The sequence below is a fragment of the Lacerta agilis genome, chromosome 4 (assembly GCF_009819535.1).
Source record: "Lacerta agilis isolate rLacAgi1 chromosome 4, rLacAgi1.pri, whole genome shotgun sequence".
Lineage (NCBI taxonomy): Eukaryota > Metazoa > Chordata > Lepidosauria > Squamata > Lacertidae > Lacerta > Lacerta agilis.
In genome coordinates, this window is record NC_046315.1 from 61,348,601 (window position 1) to 61,365,737 (window position 17,137).

The following is a 17,137-nucleotide window of genomic DNA, read 5'->3' on the forward strand; positions in this document are numbered from 1 at the left end:
CGCCGCCTCCGTTCCAGCTCGGCGGTAAAATTCCGCTCCGGGCTCAGACTTGGCGCCGGGGAGCGGAGGGTTGTTTAGGCCTGGAAAATCCCCAACTTTTTGGGGTGGCTTCCCCGCAGGCACTGCCGGGGGCACCCCCGCCTCCCGGATTTCTCTTTTACCCCCCTCGATCGCCGAAGTTTATTCTGCTCACCGCCTTGTTAAAAAGAAAGCGTTTATTGCATGACGACATTTTTGAATTAAAATATTTACTTATCCAGGCCCCGTTTTTCTCTCCGCACCCCACGAACAGTACATGTTTTGGTATGAAGAGAGACTTTTTAAGTGTGCATCGCCCAGAAATATTGAACTATACAATGCGGGAAATGCAAGAAACTTACCAAGAATCGGTTTGTTAAAGGTCATAATCTAAAAAACAAAACAAAACCATGGTGCCGTTTTTCTTTAAAAATGTTGTTTTAAAAGATTCAAATAAATACGAGTTTAGCCAGCCAATGTAATTCTTGTGATAATTGGGCATTTCAGGTATCACCATAGCTTGTGTTCTGTTGTAGCAGTTGGAAAAATTAGGTTATAAATTTATAATTTCCCCACTTGCAGGTTTAAGTTGTAAAGCACCTCTACAACTTAATTAAATGTTATAATTATTTAAAATTTGAAGGAAGATATGTTACACTAGTTTTCCAGTGTGTGTATCTTTTCAGACACAAGAAATAATGATCATGATATGGAGGGTTGCTGGTCTGTCACAATTAGGGCTAGCTCCCCAGCCATAGTATACCGCATGGTTAGACAGTGATGCCATATGTGCTTCTTAGAAACAACATTTTCCTTCCTTTTAAATGCAGAGTTCTAGTTGACGCTGTCATTCCACTTGTGCAACACACATCCTCTTGTGGAACAAAACTTCCTCTCCTCTCCCCTGCACCCCCCCCTCTTAAAATCTGATTCAAGGGTTGGGTGGGTGGGTGGGTGTCTGGGACAGATTTTGGGGGTGTAAGGAGAGGTGGTTCCACTGTGTAAGTGGACCTCTGCGTGCAGTGCTGTATATACAATATTTTGTTTTGAGAAATACTCATGTCTAACAGCAGTGTTTGTCCATTTCCTTTACTTGTAGACAATAAAAAATACTTATTCCACCCTTTTTATGGGATTTGGTGGTATTAGCGAAGCTGGTGCGGCTCATACTATAGTACGCAAGGGAGAAACGTGCTAAGAGGAAGGCACGCTTAGCAAATCCACACTGTGATCAACTCCTGCCCGGAAACCAGTGTCCCCACTGTGGAAGGACTTTTAGATCCAGAATTGGCCTCCACAATCACGGAGTCTTTGTTAAAACCGTGTTTATGGAAGATAATCTTACTCGGCTACGAGTGATCGCCAAAGATTTATGCAGATATTCAGTATGCACTTATTTCCATCAGAAACCTTAATTTCAACAGAGAAGTATTTTAGCATACAATCCTCAGTCTTAACTAGCAATGTATTTCACAACTGTTATGGGCTTTTCTGTACTAAAGTGCAATCCTAGCCCCCAGTTACATCACGTAGTAACCTCCCAACTAGAGTATTTCCCCACCTGCCAGCTGAGGGAGAGCTCTGCTGCTGGGGTAAGTTAAGATGCAGAAATTATGCTAGTGTAAAAGTAAAAAAACAGGGCATGTCAAGGGCAGAATAAAGGAAGAAGTTACACTGCACCCTGAAACCTCCATCTGCTGGTCCCACCCATGGAATTTTGCCTATTTCACACCACCAAAAACACAGATGAAACTAATTTCACTCCACAGGAGTAAATGGTAAGATAGAAGGTGAAGGTTTACACACTGTCCCGATGCAGCTTTCTGCCCTGTCAGGATTGCTCTTGTTTGAATAAACTATTTTGTGAATTGGATTTTTCACTGTACTTAATGATAAGTACTTTTCTGTCTAAAGTTGCCCTGTGCAGGAGGGGGCAGACTGGTACACTTGCCCCGGGCCTTGGAGGGCTAAGCTAGTGGGATGGGGTGCTAGGGGCCTGCCAGACTAGTGCTGTTATGCCAAGAATGTCCCAGGCCTCCCCAGTCAACCAGGGAATCTTGCCCTGGGCTTCAGATAAGCTCTGCATGGGCCTGGTCTAAAGTGCTGTTTCAAATACCACATAATTTATGAAACTCTCCATCTTTAAAGATTAGATGGATTTGTGGAGATACAGTGTATCAGTGCTATTGAGATTCCTGAGCTGGAGAACAACAAAATGGGGAAGTTGTAGAGCTTTTAGTCCAATGTGGTACATCAACCTATGTTATATTCCACAATAACCAACTTAGCTAATAGTGTGCATAATATAAAAAAAGTTGTTCGTGCACTTTTTTGTTCTCTCTGGTTTTGTTAAGAGCAGGAATGGCCAAGACCTTGATTTTCCAAGGTACTTTATGCTCCAGACTCTGCTCTCAGGACCATAAACATATTTAGCTGCAGAAACAATTCCCTTTTGTAGTAGTCAAACTCTTAATCATGCAACTTTTAGCCAGTCTTAAAACAGTTGCCCTGCTTCCTGGTTTGTGAAGAAGTGTGCATGCACACGAAAGCTCATACCAAGAACCAATTTAGTTGGTCTCTAAGGTGCTACTGGAAGGGTTTTTTTATTGTTTTGCCTAACCTTTAAATCTGTCGCTTGAGTCAAGGTACGTTACTATAATTTGTTTAAAATTTGGTAGGCTTGCCAACTGTCTTACCCTGGGGCCATGGGCTTTGTGCTGTGGGCTGCCAGTTGCACTACATACCGTAGTTTAAAAGTGGGAGGGAGTATCCTTACCACTATCAGAGGAGCACAGAATGGGCTTTGCCCAGGAAGCAAGGCTGAGAGCTTAAATTTCATTTCATGCTGGGTCTATAGGCTCTAGAGCAGGCATCCCCCAACTCGGTCCTCCAGATGTTTTCGGACTACAATTCCCATAATCCTTGACCACTGGTCCTGTTAGCTAGGGATGATGGGAATTGTAGTCCCAAAACATACAGAGGGGCGAGTTTGGGGGTGCCTGCTTGTTGTTCAGTCGTGTCCGACTCTTCGTGACCCCATGGACCAGAACACGCCAGGCACACCTATCCTTCACTGCCTCTCGCAGTTTGGCCAAACTCATGTTAGTAGCTTTGAGAACACTGTCCAACCATCTCATCTTCTGTCGTCCCCTTCTCCTTGTGCCCTCCATCTTTCCCAACATCAGGGTCTTTTCTAGGGAGTCTTCTCTTCTCATGAGGTGGCCAAAGTACTGGTGCCTGCTATAGGGTATAAAATACTATTTGCTGTTGCAGTGTTAGATGTTCTGGAGAATACAAGAATCAAGCGCTTAAAATAGTCACACGAGAATGCAATTTGAGTTCTTTATATATTTTCCTCCTGCGGGAAGACTCTAGCACATGTAGTTTAGGATAAGGATCAGGGAAAGGCATTTCAAATCTCTGTGCACAGGAGAGTTTGGAGGCACAAAATCCTCTAAGATTGTGGGTGTGGACAATGGAAAGCAACAGCAAACATCTACAATCCTAGGTGATTTTGTGCCTCCAAACAGCATAAGTTAGAATAACTTTCCATTCTTTGTCCTATCCACTTTGGAACACTGCAGACAACAGGAATAAAATCAACATGCAATGGCATAGTTAATTTATTCTTAAGGGTTTTCCCTGCTACAATTTAGGATCAAACTATTGAGCTATATGAATTTTGTACCAGTAAGTGGGTTCAAATTCTATCCACAACACAATTTCTTAAGTGAACCCTGATATTCACATGCTCTTCCAACTCAGATGATCCATTGTAGATGGAAACATATTCATATGACAATTCTAAACATGGATTTCTAAGTACCATGTATTTTAATTTTAATAGTCATACCTTGTGTTGTGTTCCGCTCGTTACGGACTTTCAGCTTACGAACGTGGCAAACCCAAAGTGTTTACTTCCAGGTCTGTCGGCCGCACGCGCGCAGATGCGCTCGATTGCGCTGTGCACGTGGGCAGAAGAGGCACTCTAGTTGCAAACTTTTCGGGGTGCAAACGGCACCCTAAAATGGATTAAGTCCGCAACTATAGGTACCACTGTATTGTTCCAAGGGCATATGGATCACATATACAGTCACTTTTCTAAAACTCATAGGACTGCAATTAAGTTTCTTCTTTTTAGAGAATCTGCTTTGACCATTATTAAAAGCAAACATTTAAAGTGTGAGAACTGTCTCGCATTCCATGTGAACAATATTTTATATCCTTGTGGTTTCAGAAACATCTACAAAGTAAGTAAAATCAGTAATTCTTAGTGATCTCAACTATAAACAGAAAAAATACAGTGACTTGCAGAAAGAAAATATTTGCTAGAAGCCTGAAAGCTAAACAATAGGGCAAGAAAGGGGACTGATCTTCCAAGGAGTGTTTATTATTATTTTTTCCACTAGTTCAACAATCTTTTCAGCTTTTTGCTACTCAAAGACTTGTAAGAATTAAATGAAAAAATAAGCAATATTTTTTATTTCAAAACAGATTGTGGGGTATTGTGTTACATTGTTTAAAGTTAGGTAAGCCAGCCCCAAAGAGTCTCAGACAAACTGACATAAATTAAACATGAGTCAAGTTTAGTTTTGCTGTGAGGATAATGAAATCCGTCTTTGCCAATTTCTTTTACACATTTATTGCAGATACCAACTAGAATTTCAGTTAAGAGGCTTGATTTTCAGTATAATGTGGACATTGTACAACAGCTTCCACTCTGAAAATGCACTCTCAGGTGTATGGAAACACTTCAGCTTTTACAAAGTGAAGCAATGCATTTCAGCTATTCAGTCGTCATCTATTGTGGGCTTGATTGTCACTCCTCTTCTAATTTGTCCCCAGCCAATTAAACTGCAAAACAGAGAAAAAGCTGACAATTACTGGAAGTTGCATTTTAAAAGCTGTAAATACATATTTTAAAAAAGTTATTCTGGACAAAGTGTGTCATAGAATGGTATGATGGCTTGTAGTTTATGAACAAAGCAATTAATGAAGACACACTTTTGTCAATAGCTGATGCTTTCATGAATGCTGCCTGTAGTGGAGAGGCTCAATCCTGCCTTACATTTTGCAACCTTTGCTCCGGTTCTCATATATTAGAACTACTAATGGGCAATAACCCACTCATCTAGGGATATCATTTTGACATTTTATTATTTCAAACCAACTTACCGCCAATGCTTCTCAACTCTTCGACTAAGGGCAATTTTTTCTCCTACTTCGGTGCACACAGGATTTGTTAGGACTATTTTGCCCAGATCAGCTTTCACTGCACTGACTCGTCCTCCAGTAGACAGTGATCCTATGTTTACCATTAGAACTTCATTTTTGGATAGTTTTTGCACCTGAAATAAGTGGTAAAGGAAAATCAGATACAACTCTTTTATCATTTGAAGTATATACACACCCTTTTCAAGTACTGAAAGATGAAGAATTTCAATTCTTCCCAGTATTTTTACATGGAAAGTGCCTAATAACTGACCTTTGCTGCTTTCTTGTCTCCTTCAGTGCGGACACCTAACAGTCGCCTCAGCAAGAAGTAGGAAATTTCAAGTTCTGTGAAGATTTCAGGTAGAGCTCCAACTGCACCAAGAACTTGCCCCACCATTCGATCAGCTCGGCACAAAGTTGGATCAATCTTGGTGCCAACACCTAACAACAAAAACGCTTAACTTACATCAAAAGCTATGTGACCGATAGATTCTCAAAATTTGCCATGCTGGCTAAACCGCATATATAATTAAATTCCTCTTCAGAATTGGATATTTTATCCAATATCAAATGTGTCATAACATCTAAATTTCAGATGAGGGACTCCCAAGTTGTCTCTTCAAGCACACTCTCTCCAGAGAGAAAGTGAGAGTGCTACATGCACTGTTGACAGTGAAACACCAACACTGAAGAGAAATCAGCCTCTTCAAATCACATAAAGGGCAGAACAACTAAAGTGCTATAGTAATAGTTTTCTCCCCTCTCAGCCAAGAGGCACAGCTATTAGTGAACGGGCAAAAAACAAAAGTACACTTCTTGCCCACAATTCTACATTCTGTAAAGCATCTTCTACATGCATATTCTACAAGTTAACTGCATCATTCAAATATTGGCTATGCAACTAAATATATGTGCTATGAATGTACATAGCTACCACCACCCAGCACATTCCTACACAATTTGTGTTAGAGAAGTTCTTGGAATAATCCTGTTAAGAAATCTCTCTTAATTAAGATGTTGGAACAGTTATGTCCGTTTATAGATGCACTCTTAATTTATGTTACGCTTCCTGCGACTCTTAAATAGGTGTGGCATAAATATCAAATATAACTTACCAATAAGCCCTCCAGGCACAGCATACTGCAGATCATTGTGTTCTGCAAAGAGTGATACAATTTTGGAAAAGATGGGCTTGCACATAAGTTTTCCTTCACTGTCCTTCGATACAATGCCAGGTCTTACCTCAAGCTCCTGGCCTACCTATAAACACAATAAAAGACAGAATATGAAAAGAAAATAAAGGTGTTCTATGCCAGTAAGATGCCAGTTACCTAGTTTAGAAATAATAATTAAAAAAACCTGAAGGGTTGCTCATAGTTGTATCAAGTTACAGACTTTGTATCTATAGTATCATAAAATTAACCTTTCTTCTATATAAAATTTTTGTTTTTTGAGAGAGAAATATTTATACGGGCAAAACCAAGGAGAGAATTAGGGTTTTTAAAATAGGGATGTGAAGACACGAGGCTTGGTTGAAAGAAACTAGTTTCAGTACCCCAAGAAAGATTTTGGTCTTTTCATCAAGCCCTTCTATGGCTCATGACAAACTCCATCTGAAACAAAATGGAGCACCATGAAAAGTTTGTGATTTAATATTAAAACCTATTGTTCCAAGGATTTATTTTAAAAAAAATAACATGTCACATCTAAGTCTTGGGGCTCATATTAAAAAAACCTTTTTGGATCCTGGTTATAAGTGCTATCAGGATACCATTTTAAACAATGTTTATTTCATCCTTGGCATAAATGCAGGTTCTGTGGCTTGCCATGCAGCATCTGGGGAAGCAGCAGTGAAATAAGAATGGCATTACCTTTAATACACCTTTTAGAATACTACCACCTGCTACACCTCCTTTCAGGTCATCTACTTCACATCCAGGCTTGTTGACATCAAAAGATCTAATAACTGAAAAGACACATCTAAATCAGATACATTCAGTGAATGCCTGTGTCAATCTTTTACTCCCAACAAAATTTTCTTGCTGACTAAAGTATATATGTAATGCTGTTCCCATGTGACTGTGGCAAGCACACAAAACTTATAGTGCAATTTTTACAAGTCAGCAGACAGACTTAACACACAATAAAATATTTCAAGGGCCCTTTAATGCCTACCTGTTATTACAATGTACTGTTCAGATGAAAGTATAATGGAACTCTCATGGACTGCTTCAAGCAAAGCAACCCCCCCCCCGCTATCAATTAAACCTAGATCTTTCAATCTTTAAACTGATTAGTTGAAGTTGTATCATTTGAAAGACTAGACAGATAAAACTGAACACAAATTTTACAAATCGTTGGATATGGGGTGGAATCTATCAAGAGAAAGAAGAAAACCTTTGGAGCCAATCTAAATTACAACCCAGAGTGCATTTATATGTTTAAGACAGAAATACTTGCTTATCATCACAACATCTTGATAGTGCTGTAATGGATTATGTAGAAGTGACTTCAGAAGTCTGCAAAAGCCACAGCAAAGACTCAAAAAAAGACACCTGTGCCTAGGAACTCTAGGAACACAGTACTTCTCCGGTAGATCACATGCTTATGTACATATGTCTGATAAATGAAACTGAGTGGCTGAATCCAGGATACAAAGAATTGTGTTCCTGAGTTAATTAGCCAAAGGGGACTTCATTTTTTTCAGGCTTCAGATCAAACTTTTCATCTCAGAGAAGGTGCAAAATGAGTTTGTGGAGGCCAACTGCTAAAGGACAAGAAACATTTCACTGGGTTAGTATTTGCCCTGTGTAAGCCTGAATAGCTCTGTGGTTCATGACTTCAATATTTAATGGTATCCTCTAAAAATGATGAATCTCTACTTGCACCATACTGTAGGTTGTAGTCCTAAACTCATCCATCAGAATCAGGATTTACTTCCCAGTAAATATGCTTGTAGTCATACCATTAAACATGGTATATACTAGGAGTATGCTCCAGGTCTGTGCATATCCAATTACAAGATGAACCGGAATGATTTGGGGAAGATTCTCCCATTTCTGGGTTGGAATAAGCTGTGAGCAAGGCATCTCAAATCAGATAAAGGGCACCTTTAAGCTTCCGAGTAGCTCTGTGGCCTCTGCTATTCAAAAAACACACACCTGTTTCTCTTCTCTCTTCTGAGAAATGAAACCAAGCTAAGTAGGGACATGCCCAGAAGGGATGAGGTACAGAGCAGGGAGATGGGTCTAGATTTGAATCACAGTGATCTGGGGAATGGATTTGTCACATGTATCTCTGCCTTCCCCTATACAAGTCAATGGAGAGATCTCCACTGTATCTCCACAAATCCAAGAAGGGCAGCAGTCCCCCACCCCTTGACATAACAGGGTCCTTGCTGGGGGTGACATTTACCCCACACCAGTATTTCCTGGCGATCCATACTTTTTTCCATCACCATCCACAGCCCCCTTAAGATTCCTATGGTGTCCACCCCATGCAGCTATCATTCTGAAATGTGGCAGGCTTCAACCCCTCACACAGGGTAAAGATGCTTGCAAATTGCATACAATTTTGGTGGAAAATGTAAAAGTTAATACTGTTTAATTAAAAAAATGAACTTTAACAAGCACCCTGCACAAAACTTCCCAAAAATGCTTCTGTCTACAATCTGGCAGGCTTAGTCCACTCAGAAGGGGCTTCTTTACATGAAAATTTTCACCTACTTCTACAAAAAGAAAAACTTAAAAGCCTATATACATATATATATAGAATGCATGAGAAACAAAGCTTCATTTTTAGCAAATCCTATTTAGTCTTGAATAACTAGCCAAACTAGAGAGACAAAGCAACTCCAAAACAAACCGGATTGCTTTTCAAAGATACAGATACAGGTCAGATCTTTTGGCCATTTTACATTCCTAGTTTATGCAGGCTCTGCATAAACAAGAGGGAGCAGCTCAGAATCTCTATTATTTGCAGCATCTACCAATTTTATTCAGCTTGTAACCTCCATCTTGGAATGGAGCCTACAAGCGGACTTTATGGCTGCAAAATTCCGCCTACCGTATGTTCCTCCTTCATCCCCCTCCATCCCTGCTGTGTGTAACATCTTGCCTGATGAAGAGTTCCAGAGAATTCAAAGGATCACCTCTTTTGTGACATTTTGATAGGCCTCCAAAAAGCTATTACAGTGGTGCCTCGCAAGACGAAATTAATTTGTTCCGCAAGACTTTTTGTCTTGCGGAAATTTCGTCTTGCGAGACACCGTTCCCCATAATTTAATTAATGCGTTCCTATGGGGAAAAAAGTCCGGGGGTGCCGGTTGCAAGGGGCGCCATCCGATCGCGCCCTTCCGACCGGCACCGGAGCCCTGACGCGTTTTAAGGCTGCAGCGAGTGAACAGCAGCGCTGCTGTTCGCCCGCTGCAGCTTTAAAACACGGCACCATACCGTAGGTGTAAAGTATTACCTTTTGGCTCCGGTCGGAAGGGGTGCCGTCCGCCATCTTGGTTCGACTGCGCATGTCTGGACATGCGCAGTCGACCCAAGATGGCGGACGCGATCGGACGGCACCCCTTCCGACCAGAGCCAAAAGGTAAGACTTTACAGCTATGGCGCCGCACCGTGTTTTAAAGCTGCAGCAGGCGAACAGCAGCGCTGCTGTTCACCTGCTGCAGCTTTAAAACGCAGCGCGGCTCCGGTCGGAAAGGGTGCCAGCCGATCGCGCCCGCCATCTTGGGTCGACTGCGCATGTCCACCCAAGATGGCAGGCGCGATCGGCCGACACCCCTTCCGACCGGCACCCGACCGCGTCGCGTTTTAAGGCTGCAGCGGGCAAACAGCAGCGCTGCTGTTTGCTCGCTGCAGCATTAAAACGCGGCGCGGCGCAGTCCGGTGCCGGCTTACAGTGGTACCTCGCCAGACGAATTCGTCTTGCGAAAAGCAGCCATAGACGAATTCGTCTCACGAGTCAACTAAAAACTCGCAAAACCCTTTCGTTTTGCGAGTTTTTCGTTGTGCGAGGCATTCGTCTTGCAGGGTACCACTGTACTCAGTTGTGGGTTTGGGAAGGTTTTTTAAAAATCCATCATGAACTAGCATGGTTACTTTAGTTTTTTTTTTTTTTTTTACATATTATTTATTCTTCAGATATTAAGTCTGAGTACTTGCACTACATACGCTTTACAACCGCATTCTAAATCTTATTTAACTCTAAATATTGTTTATCCAATGTTGTAAGCAAGGGGGTGAAAGTTAATATATAAAAGGACAGGTCTGAAGCGGACATACCAATAAGCCTTGGTTCTGATGTGAAGTCTCTTAACGGCACTGGAATTTTCTTTACTATGTACTCGCAAACAACTTCAATGTTGTATTTCAGCTGCGCCGAGATTGGAATAATTGGAGCTCCTTCTGCAACAGTACCTATTTTCACGGATAATAATGTATTAAAAGCACCAGTTATTATGTGACTTGTTCAAAGGTTAGCTACATCACAAGTAAGCTTTCTGCCTATTTTTTTTTATAGTCTACAAAACAACACAGAACTGTTGGGCGAATACACCCACACCAAAAACTAAAGCTTGCTCTTCAATGTGTATATGATTTAGCTATATATTCAGCAGTGATATTCATCAGCAAACAGTCCATACAGTTTTGAGTTTGTAGAAGCAGAATAGTCAATCTAAATTTTAAAACAACAACAACAACAACAACCCCTGGCTCATAGTAAAATCATCCCAATCTGCAAGAGTTCGAACCCTTAGAAACCAGGTGTTTCAGAATGAATGTCCAAGATCCAAACAAACTAGTGGCCAAAGAAACTTTGGTCTCTTCTTCCTTCCTTTTCTGAACAAGAGCTTCTCACACCATGTGGCAAATTACTTTTTAAATGAAACAGCCTTTTAAAAGCAATTTGCAACATGAGGTCTGCTACTAAAAAGAAAAAAAATAATTCCACTGGGAGAGAAAGCAGATTGTTATCTAGAAAGTGAGAATTTAATTTTAAAATGTGAGACTTTAGTAAAGAAAAGAAAAGAAAAGAAAAGGTAATCATAATACTACCCCTTAGGTGCAACAATATTATCAAATCAATTGTGCTTTAGTCAAGGTTTGGCCTTTGAATCTGAAAATACAATTGTTTTGGAAATCATGTCTGGATGTGGGTACAGAAAGGATATAATGCTTAGTATTTCTATTTGTTTACAAATCCTGGTTAAAATCAATGTCGCTTATTTTTGAGTGAACATGGTGAGAATTGAGCGTTGGGATGATTTTGCAAAAGAATACCACCAACTAAGAATCATTATTCCATTTTGAATTTAACTCAACTCCCTTCTAATTCAGTCCAGCTTGAAATAGCATTCACTCCCGGCTTGCCAGTCCTGTCAGGGGCCCCTTTCCTTTTTATTTGTGATTATCCACACAGATTACCATAATCTGAGGACTTCTAAGAGACACATATTTCATATGTTCAAGATTACTGAATTTTCTTTTTGGGAGAGACTATTTGAAGCAATTTTTCAGACACAGAATAATAAATACATCCAAGTGTTTCACCCAACAGAATGTTTTGAAATATTTGAAACTAGGAAAGGAACCATGGGAACCTGTGTGACTGAGGCAGGTAAAAAAAAAACCCAATGACACAAGAGCCTATGGTTGTAAAATGTGCCTTCCACTCGCACATGGAAGAAGCCAAAAGGGACTAATTTCGACATTTTCACCAACACCAGCTCCAGATGTACACACAGTAGTGCCAAAATCAAACTGCCATTCTAAATCTCTGGTGTAGTGACTATATACTGACACACAATGCCAATGGTCACCCAAGCCACTTAGAACTGCAAGAGAGAAAGCTCTCTAAAATTCAAGCACTTTGCACTTAAGCCTCTCTTGTACTGCACAAACATACTAGATGGGCCCCTTACCGTACCCATTACTTAGCATTCAAGAGGGGAGTCCCTGCATCCCATCTGCTCAAGGACTGAGCCAAGGTTTTTCCATGCTTATTTTCTAAAACCTTTTACAGAATTTTACTTATAGATTAATACACAAAGTGATTTTTTAAAACACGGTTAACTGCTGAACTCAGAATTTATGGTAAGTGTTTGCTTGTAATAAACTACTTGGCAGTGACTGGTTTTGTTCTAGAAACCTACCTTGTACAAAAGCTAGAATTTGCTCATACTGCTCCTTGGCTTGGCTTTCTTTTACCAAATCAATCTTATTCTGTAGAATCAGAATGTGTTTCAGTTTCATGATTTCTATAGCAGCTAAGTGTTCTGAGGTCTGCGGCTGAGGACATGACTCATTGCCAGCTGGAAAGACAAAGGAACAAATAATTATGTATTCTATTAGAGTATGGTCACTTTCCTTAATGAAAGATCACAATGATATCTCATCATATTATTTCTGCGGGTCGCAGTTCCTAGACAGGAACAATCTAAACATCCAGCACTGAAAACATACAGAATTCAATGCATCTTAAATATGATTACAGAACTGGATTAATCAACAGTGAAAATATTAAACAGCTATTAAAAAGCACAAGTACTGTATCAATACTATGTCAAATTTCTCCACTCCAATAGTTACCTATTAACAGCAGAGCTGCATCCATGACAGCTGCTCCGTTTAACATAGTAGCCATCAAGATATCATGGCCAGGACAATCCACGAAAGAGACATGCCTATTATGCAAGGAAGAGCAAAATAAGCAGCATTATTCTGAAGCAAAATAATAATTACTCTAATTAAAATAATTGAAGGTTTACGAATATGCAATAACCACACATTAAAGCAAATATGCAGAAGTTGGATAGTTTCAATAATATATGCTTCTCGAAGCAACTGAAGAATTAAAAGTGACAACTTTTGCACTGTATAGATTTAAAAGCAGATACATTCCTCTTAGTTCTTAAAATGTACTTGAAACGAAGTCACACTATGTTTAATGGTGCTTACTCCCTAATAAATGTGCTTAGTTTGGAGCCTTAATCATCTGAGATATGTAACAGGTTTCCAAATAACCCAAAGTTAAACTTCTTATGCAGCAAGCAACTCAGCTCTGCAGAAACTACCTATTCAGACAGGGAAAGCTGGAGAGACATGGAAAGGAAGGAACTGTCATCAGACTCACCCTTGGCAAATCAGGGATTTGATAGAGAAAGGCAGTTACTGGTTTGCTGGGCTTTCTCCTTCCATTTATTGTGAAACTAATTTGCCCTACTTCCTCCCCCCCCCAAACATGCTAAGGCAAAGTATCACACAACTGTAATAGGAGAAAACCCAAACAGCCAACAGCTTCTTTCTTCTAGCAAAGGCATGGCCAAACTTGGCCGTCCAGCTGTCTGGGGACTACAGTTCCCATCATCCCTGACCACTGGTCCTGTTAGCTAGGGATGATGAGAGTTGTAGTCCCAAAACAGCTGGAGGGCTAAGTTTGGCCATGCCTGCCATAGGCAAATCTGGTAACAGTTTCCCCCTTCCCAAAAACACAGGAATGACATGGAGCAAGAAAGCACCTCAAGCCTCTTCTAGCTTCCTTATCTGTTGGGACAGATTCTAGAGACAATCTTCAGCGTTTCAAAGTTCTTGCCATATAGGCAGTTGAACATGTAGCACTGCTCTTAGGAGAGCTCATTAGTCTTCTTCTGCTGTCAAGACCAATACTGGTTGCAGACTTAATCAATACAGGTAAATAAATAAAAAACCAGGTATTTTAAGTTTGAATTCCATATATGCACATAGGTAAAGGTACCCCTGAATGATAGGTCCAGTCGCAGATGACTCTGGGGTTGTGACACTCATCTCGCTCTATAGGCTGAGGGAGCCAGCATTTGTCCAAAGACAGCTTCTGGGTGGCCAGCATGACTAAGCTGCTTCTGGAGAACCAGAGCAGTGCACAGAAATGCTGTTTACCTTCCCGCCAGAGCAGTACCTATTTATCTACTTGCACTTTGATGTGCTTTCAAACTGCTAGGTGGGCAGGAGCTGGGACTGAACAACGGGAGTTCACCCTGTTGTGGGGATTCGAACTGCTGACCTTCTGATCAGCAAGGCCTAGGTTCTGTGGTTTAGACCACAGTGTCACCCGCGTCACACAGCAAAAACCACAACAAACTATGGGCCAATGCTAAATAATTTATGTTGAGCTTTTCATGTTACCTGACTAGTTTAAAATTCCCTTTGGTCCCAGAAATATCTGTTGGGAATTCGTCAGGTGTACTGCTCCCACACGATCGGTAACATTCTGGTCGAGAACAACTTGGATCATCAAGTTTGTAAATCTGCAGAGAAAAAGTGAAAATGAAGGTTTAATTTACTGACTTTGCACTGAAGAACAGTAAGAGCATGGCTTCAAACCAAAACAGGCAATTTGTTAGATGTATGGTAGTGACGTACCTTAGCATTGGCATAGCCCAGCTTGATAGTGATATTTCTCTCCAGTTCATTTTTGAATCTGACAGTATGAACTCCAGAAATAGCTTTTACTACTGTTGACTTTCCATGAGCTACATGGCCAATTGTACCTGGATTTTAAAAACAAATGTTTGTCAATTTCACAAAAATTCTCTACAGAGTAAAAATACATCACTTTCTGCATATACCTTAGAAGTGCTAGTTTCTCCAGTTATCCCTATGTATCCAAACCAATAGATTCCTCCATTTGTGAGAAGGTGAGTAAATTTGTTTATAATAAATTTGTTTATAATAGATCACAGGTTTAAAGCACTTAATTCCTATTCAACTCAATGGGTCTTAAGTACACCTAAATCTGTGCTGGATCGATACTTTAATCTGGAAGACCTCAACTCTCTTAGCATTTTTACGGACACCTCAGTTCACACAGAGACCCACAGGCTCAAGAAGCTATGCTATTAATATATTTCAACCTCTTCCAGTTAAATTTGTTTTAACTTACCTATATTAATTGTAGCTTGCCTACTGATGACTTCTGGTGACAGAGGTGTCAACTTAGTTACATCCTGCAGGAAAGAAATATTCTATTACTTCCAAAGACTTTGTTAACAAATACATTTGCTAAAAAACCTGCAATTGCTTATATTAGTTTTCTCTTTCAGAATACAGAGGGAAGAAACAGTAAAGTGTTTGCAATAGTGAACATAAAGGCATTCAAAACAAAGATTAACAAGATAGTTCAGCACTAAATAATTTATTTGATTGAGTTTATATTTATTCCTTGTCTATGAAGATCTAAGGGCATGTTAAGCTATTATGAATGAAATAAACAATTTTGCAGAAAACACTGTTCCAACATCTCATTTTAATCAACAGCCAAGCTCGATATAAATGGATTTGGACTGCCACCTGTAATTAACTGGGGGGGGGGGACACACCTGGATTTTTAAACCTGATTTTTACAAATGCTGTTGGCATAATTTTAAAATGTGATACAAGTTTGGATGTACAATGCTAAATCATTCATACTTAACTTGCAATATTTGTCAAATGTTCATGTTGTAAATTCTCTCATTAATTATGCAGCCTGTCTACAGCACAAAGTGTTCTGCATGCTTTATTATTACTGTCTTCATGTGATGGTATTTATCCCTATTTCGTAGGTTAAAAACTCAGGCTGAGAAATGGGTCAGTTGTCCTAGGCTACTTGTTAACACACAGTAATGCTAACCCCTGTGCTGCTGGAGAGAGTTAGGATGAAGTAAAGGTGACACTCTGGGGACTCTGATGTGGAAGGCTTTGTCACTACATCCAGCTGGAAGGATACTACTGTACCTACCCCGGCAGTGTTCCCATCAGCTGCTGCCTGTGAAGCAGCCAGAAGCAAGGCGTTTTGGGATGGAACAGTAGTGGCTTTGGAGCCACTGCATCAAAATCTCCCTTGGTGTAAATTGAGATTTGTAGTTTCCAACTACAGTTGAAGGTAAGATAACATACTGTGCTGACAAACTCAAAGTGTAGTCAAGCAGCACAATCCATTGCCATGTCAAGATCCAACCCATTTGCAATCAAACTTATGGCACGTTGCATTACACAAGATACCAAATGATATTAAAGCACGCCACTGAGCAAAAGCTACACCCTCTGCTTTTTGCACGTTTTGACTATTGCCATCTTGCTTCTCTCCACATAAGCAGGTAGGTGGCAGATAGTAGGAATATGACTTCATACCCAAATGTACCCACATATAAGTAAGGATCAAGTCTCCATCAACATACCCCTCCGATGATTTCTATCTACCCTGCTTTTAGTTATGCTATGGCAAGAGAGGTGACACCCCAAACTGTGGATGCATCAGAAAACTCATTTAGCTGTGGCAGGCTTCTAAACGCTGAATTTCAACTACATCCAGGCACTGTGCTTGGGACTCGCACTCAAATGACGAAGCGAAGCTGTCCCTCCAGAGGAATGAAGCGTGCGGACGTGCAACAGATCCCCCAGAGCAGGATTCCCAGAGCCCACCGCCCTTCCCGCCGAAGCTTTTGGCATCCACCTTCTCCAAATGGCTCCCTCTTCCAGCCCAACCACGAGGAGTGCCTGTCCCCGCTGGGACGGAAGGGGAGTCGGCAAAGCCCACCAGCTCCCTTCCCACTCGCTGCCCCTGGGCTTCGCAGGGGGTTCCCGGGCAACGGCCAGTCCGCCGCCGCCGCCTCGTGGGACGCTGCGCCCCGCGAGCCCACGAAACCCCCCCCTGCCCTTCGAGACCCTCTTCTCACCAAGGTACTCAGGTCCTGCCGGGAGAGGTGCGGCTGCCCCAGAGTCACTCCCGCCTCGTCCCCCGCCATCTTGCCTGAAAGGAAGTTAGGAGGCTTATGAAACTGCCTGACCCCTCGCCACAGAACACAACGGTTCTATTGCCGTCGCCCCCCGGCCCAGGCGACGCCAACAAAGGCACAGGAACACAAATTCTCCCCGCCGCC

General features: G+C 41.2%; 1 protein-coding gene across 1 annotated transcript; it reads right to left on the reverse strand.

Moving 5' to 3' along the window:
* Nucleotides 1-4,387: 4,387 nt before the first annotated feature.
* On the reverse strand, nucleotides 4,388-17,088 carry EIF2S3 (eukaryotic translation initiation factor 2 subunit gamma). The gene is made up of 12 exons (XM_033147242.1): nucleotides 16,934-17,088; nucleotides 15,160-15,223; nucleotides 14,640-14,767; nucleotides 14,403-14,524; nucleotides 12,831-12,925; nucleotides 12,395-12,553; nucleotides 10,524-10,658; nucleotides 7,104-7,198; nucleotides 6,348-6,492; nucleotides 5,504-5,673; nucleotides 5,194-5,366; nucleotides 4,388-4,872 (listed from the first exon to the last, which is right to left on the reverse strand). The coding sequence occupies exons 1-12, from the start codon at nucleotides 17,000-17,002 to the stop codon at nucleotides 4,809-4,811; spliced, it is 1,419 nt and encodes a 472-aa protein (XP_033003133.1). The 5' UTR covers nucleotides 17,003-17,088; the 3' UTR covers nucleotides 4,388-4,808.
* Between the last annotated feature and the right edge of the window lie 49 nt (nucleotides 17,089-17,137).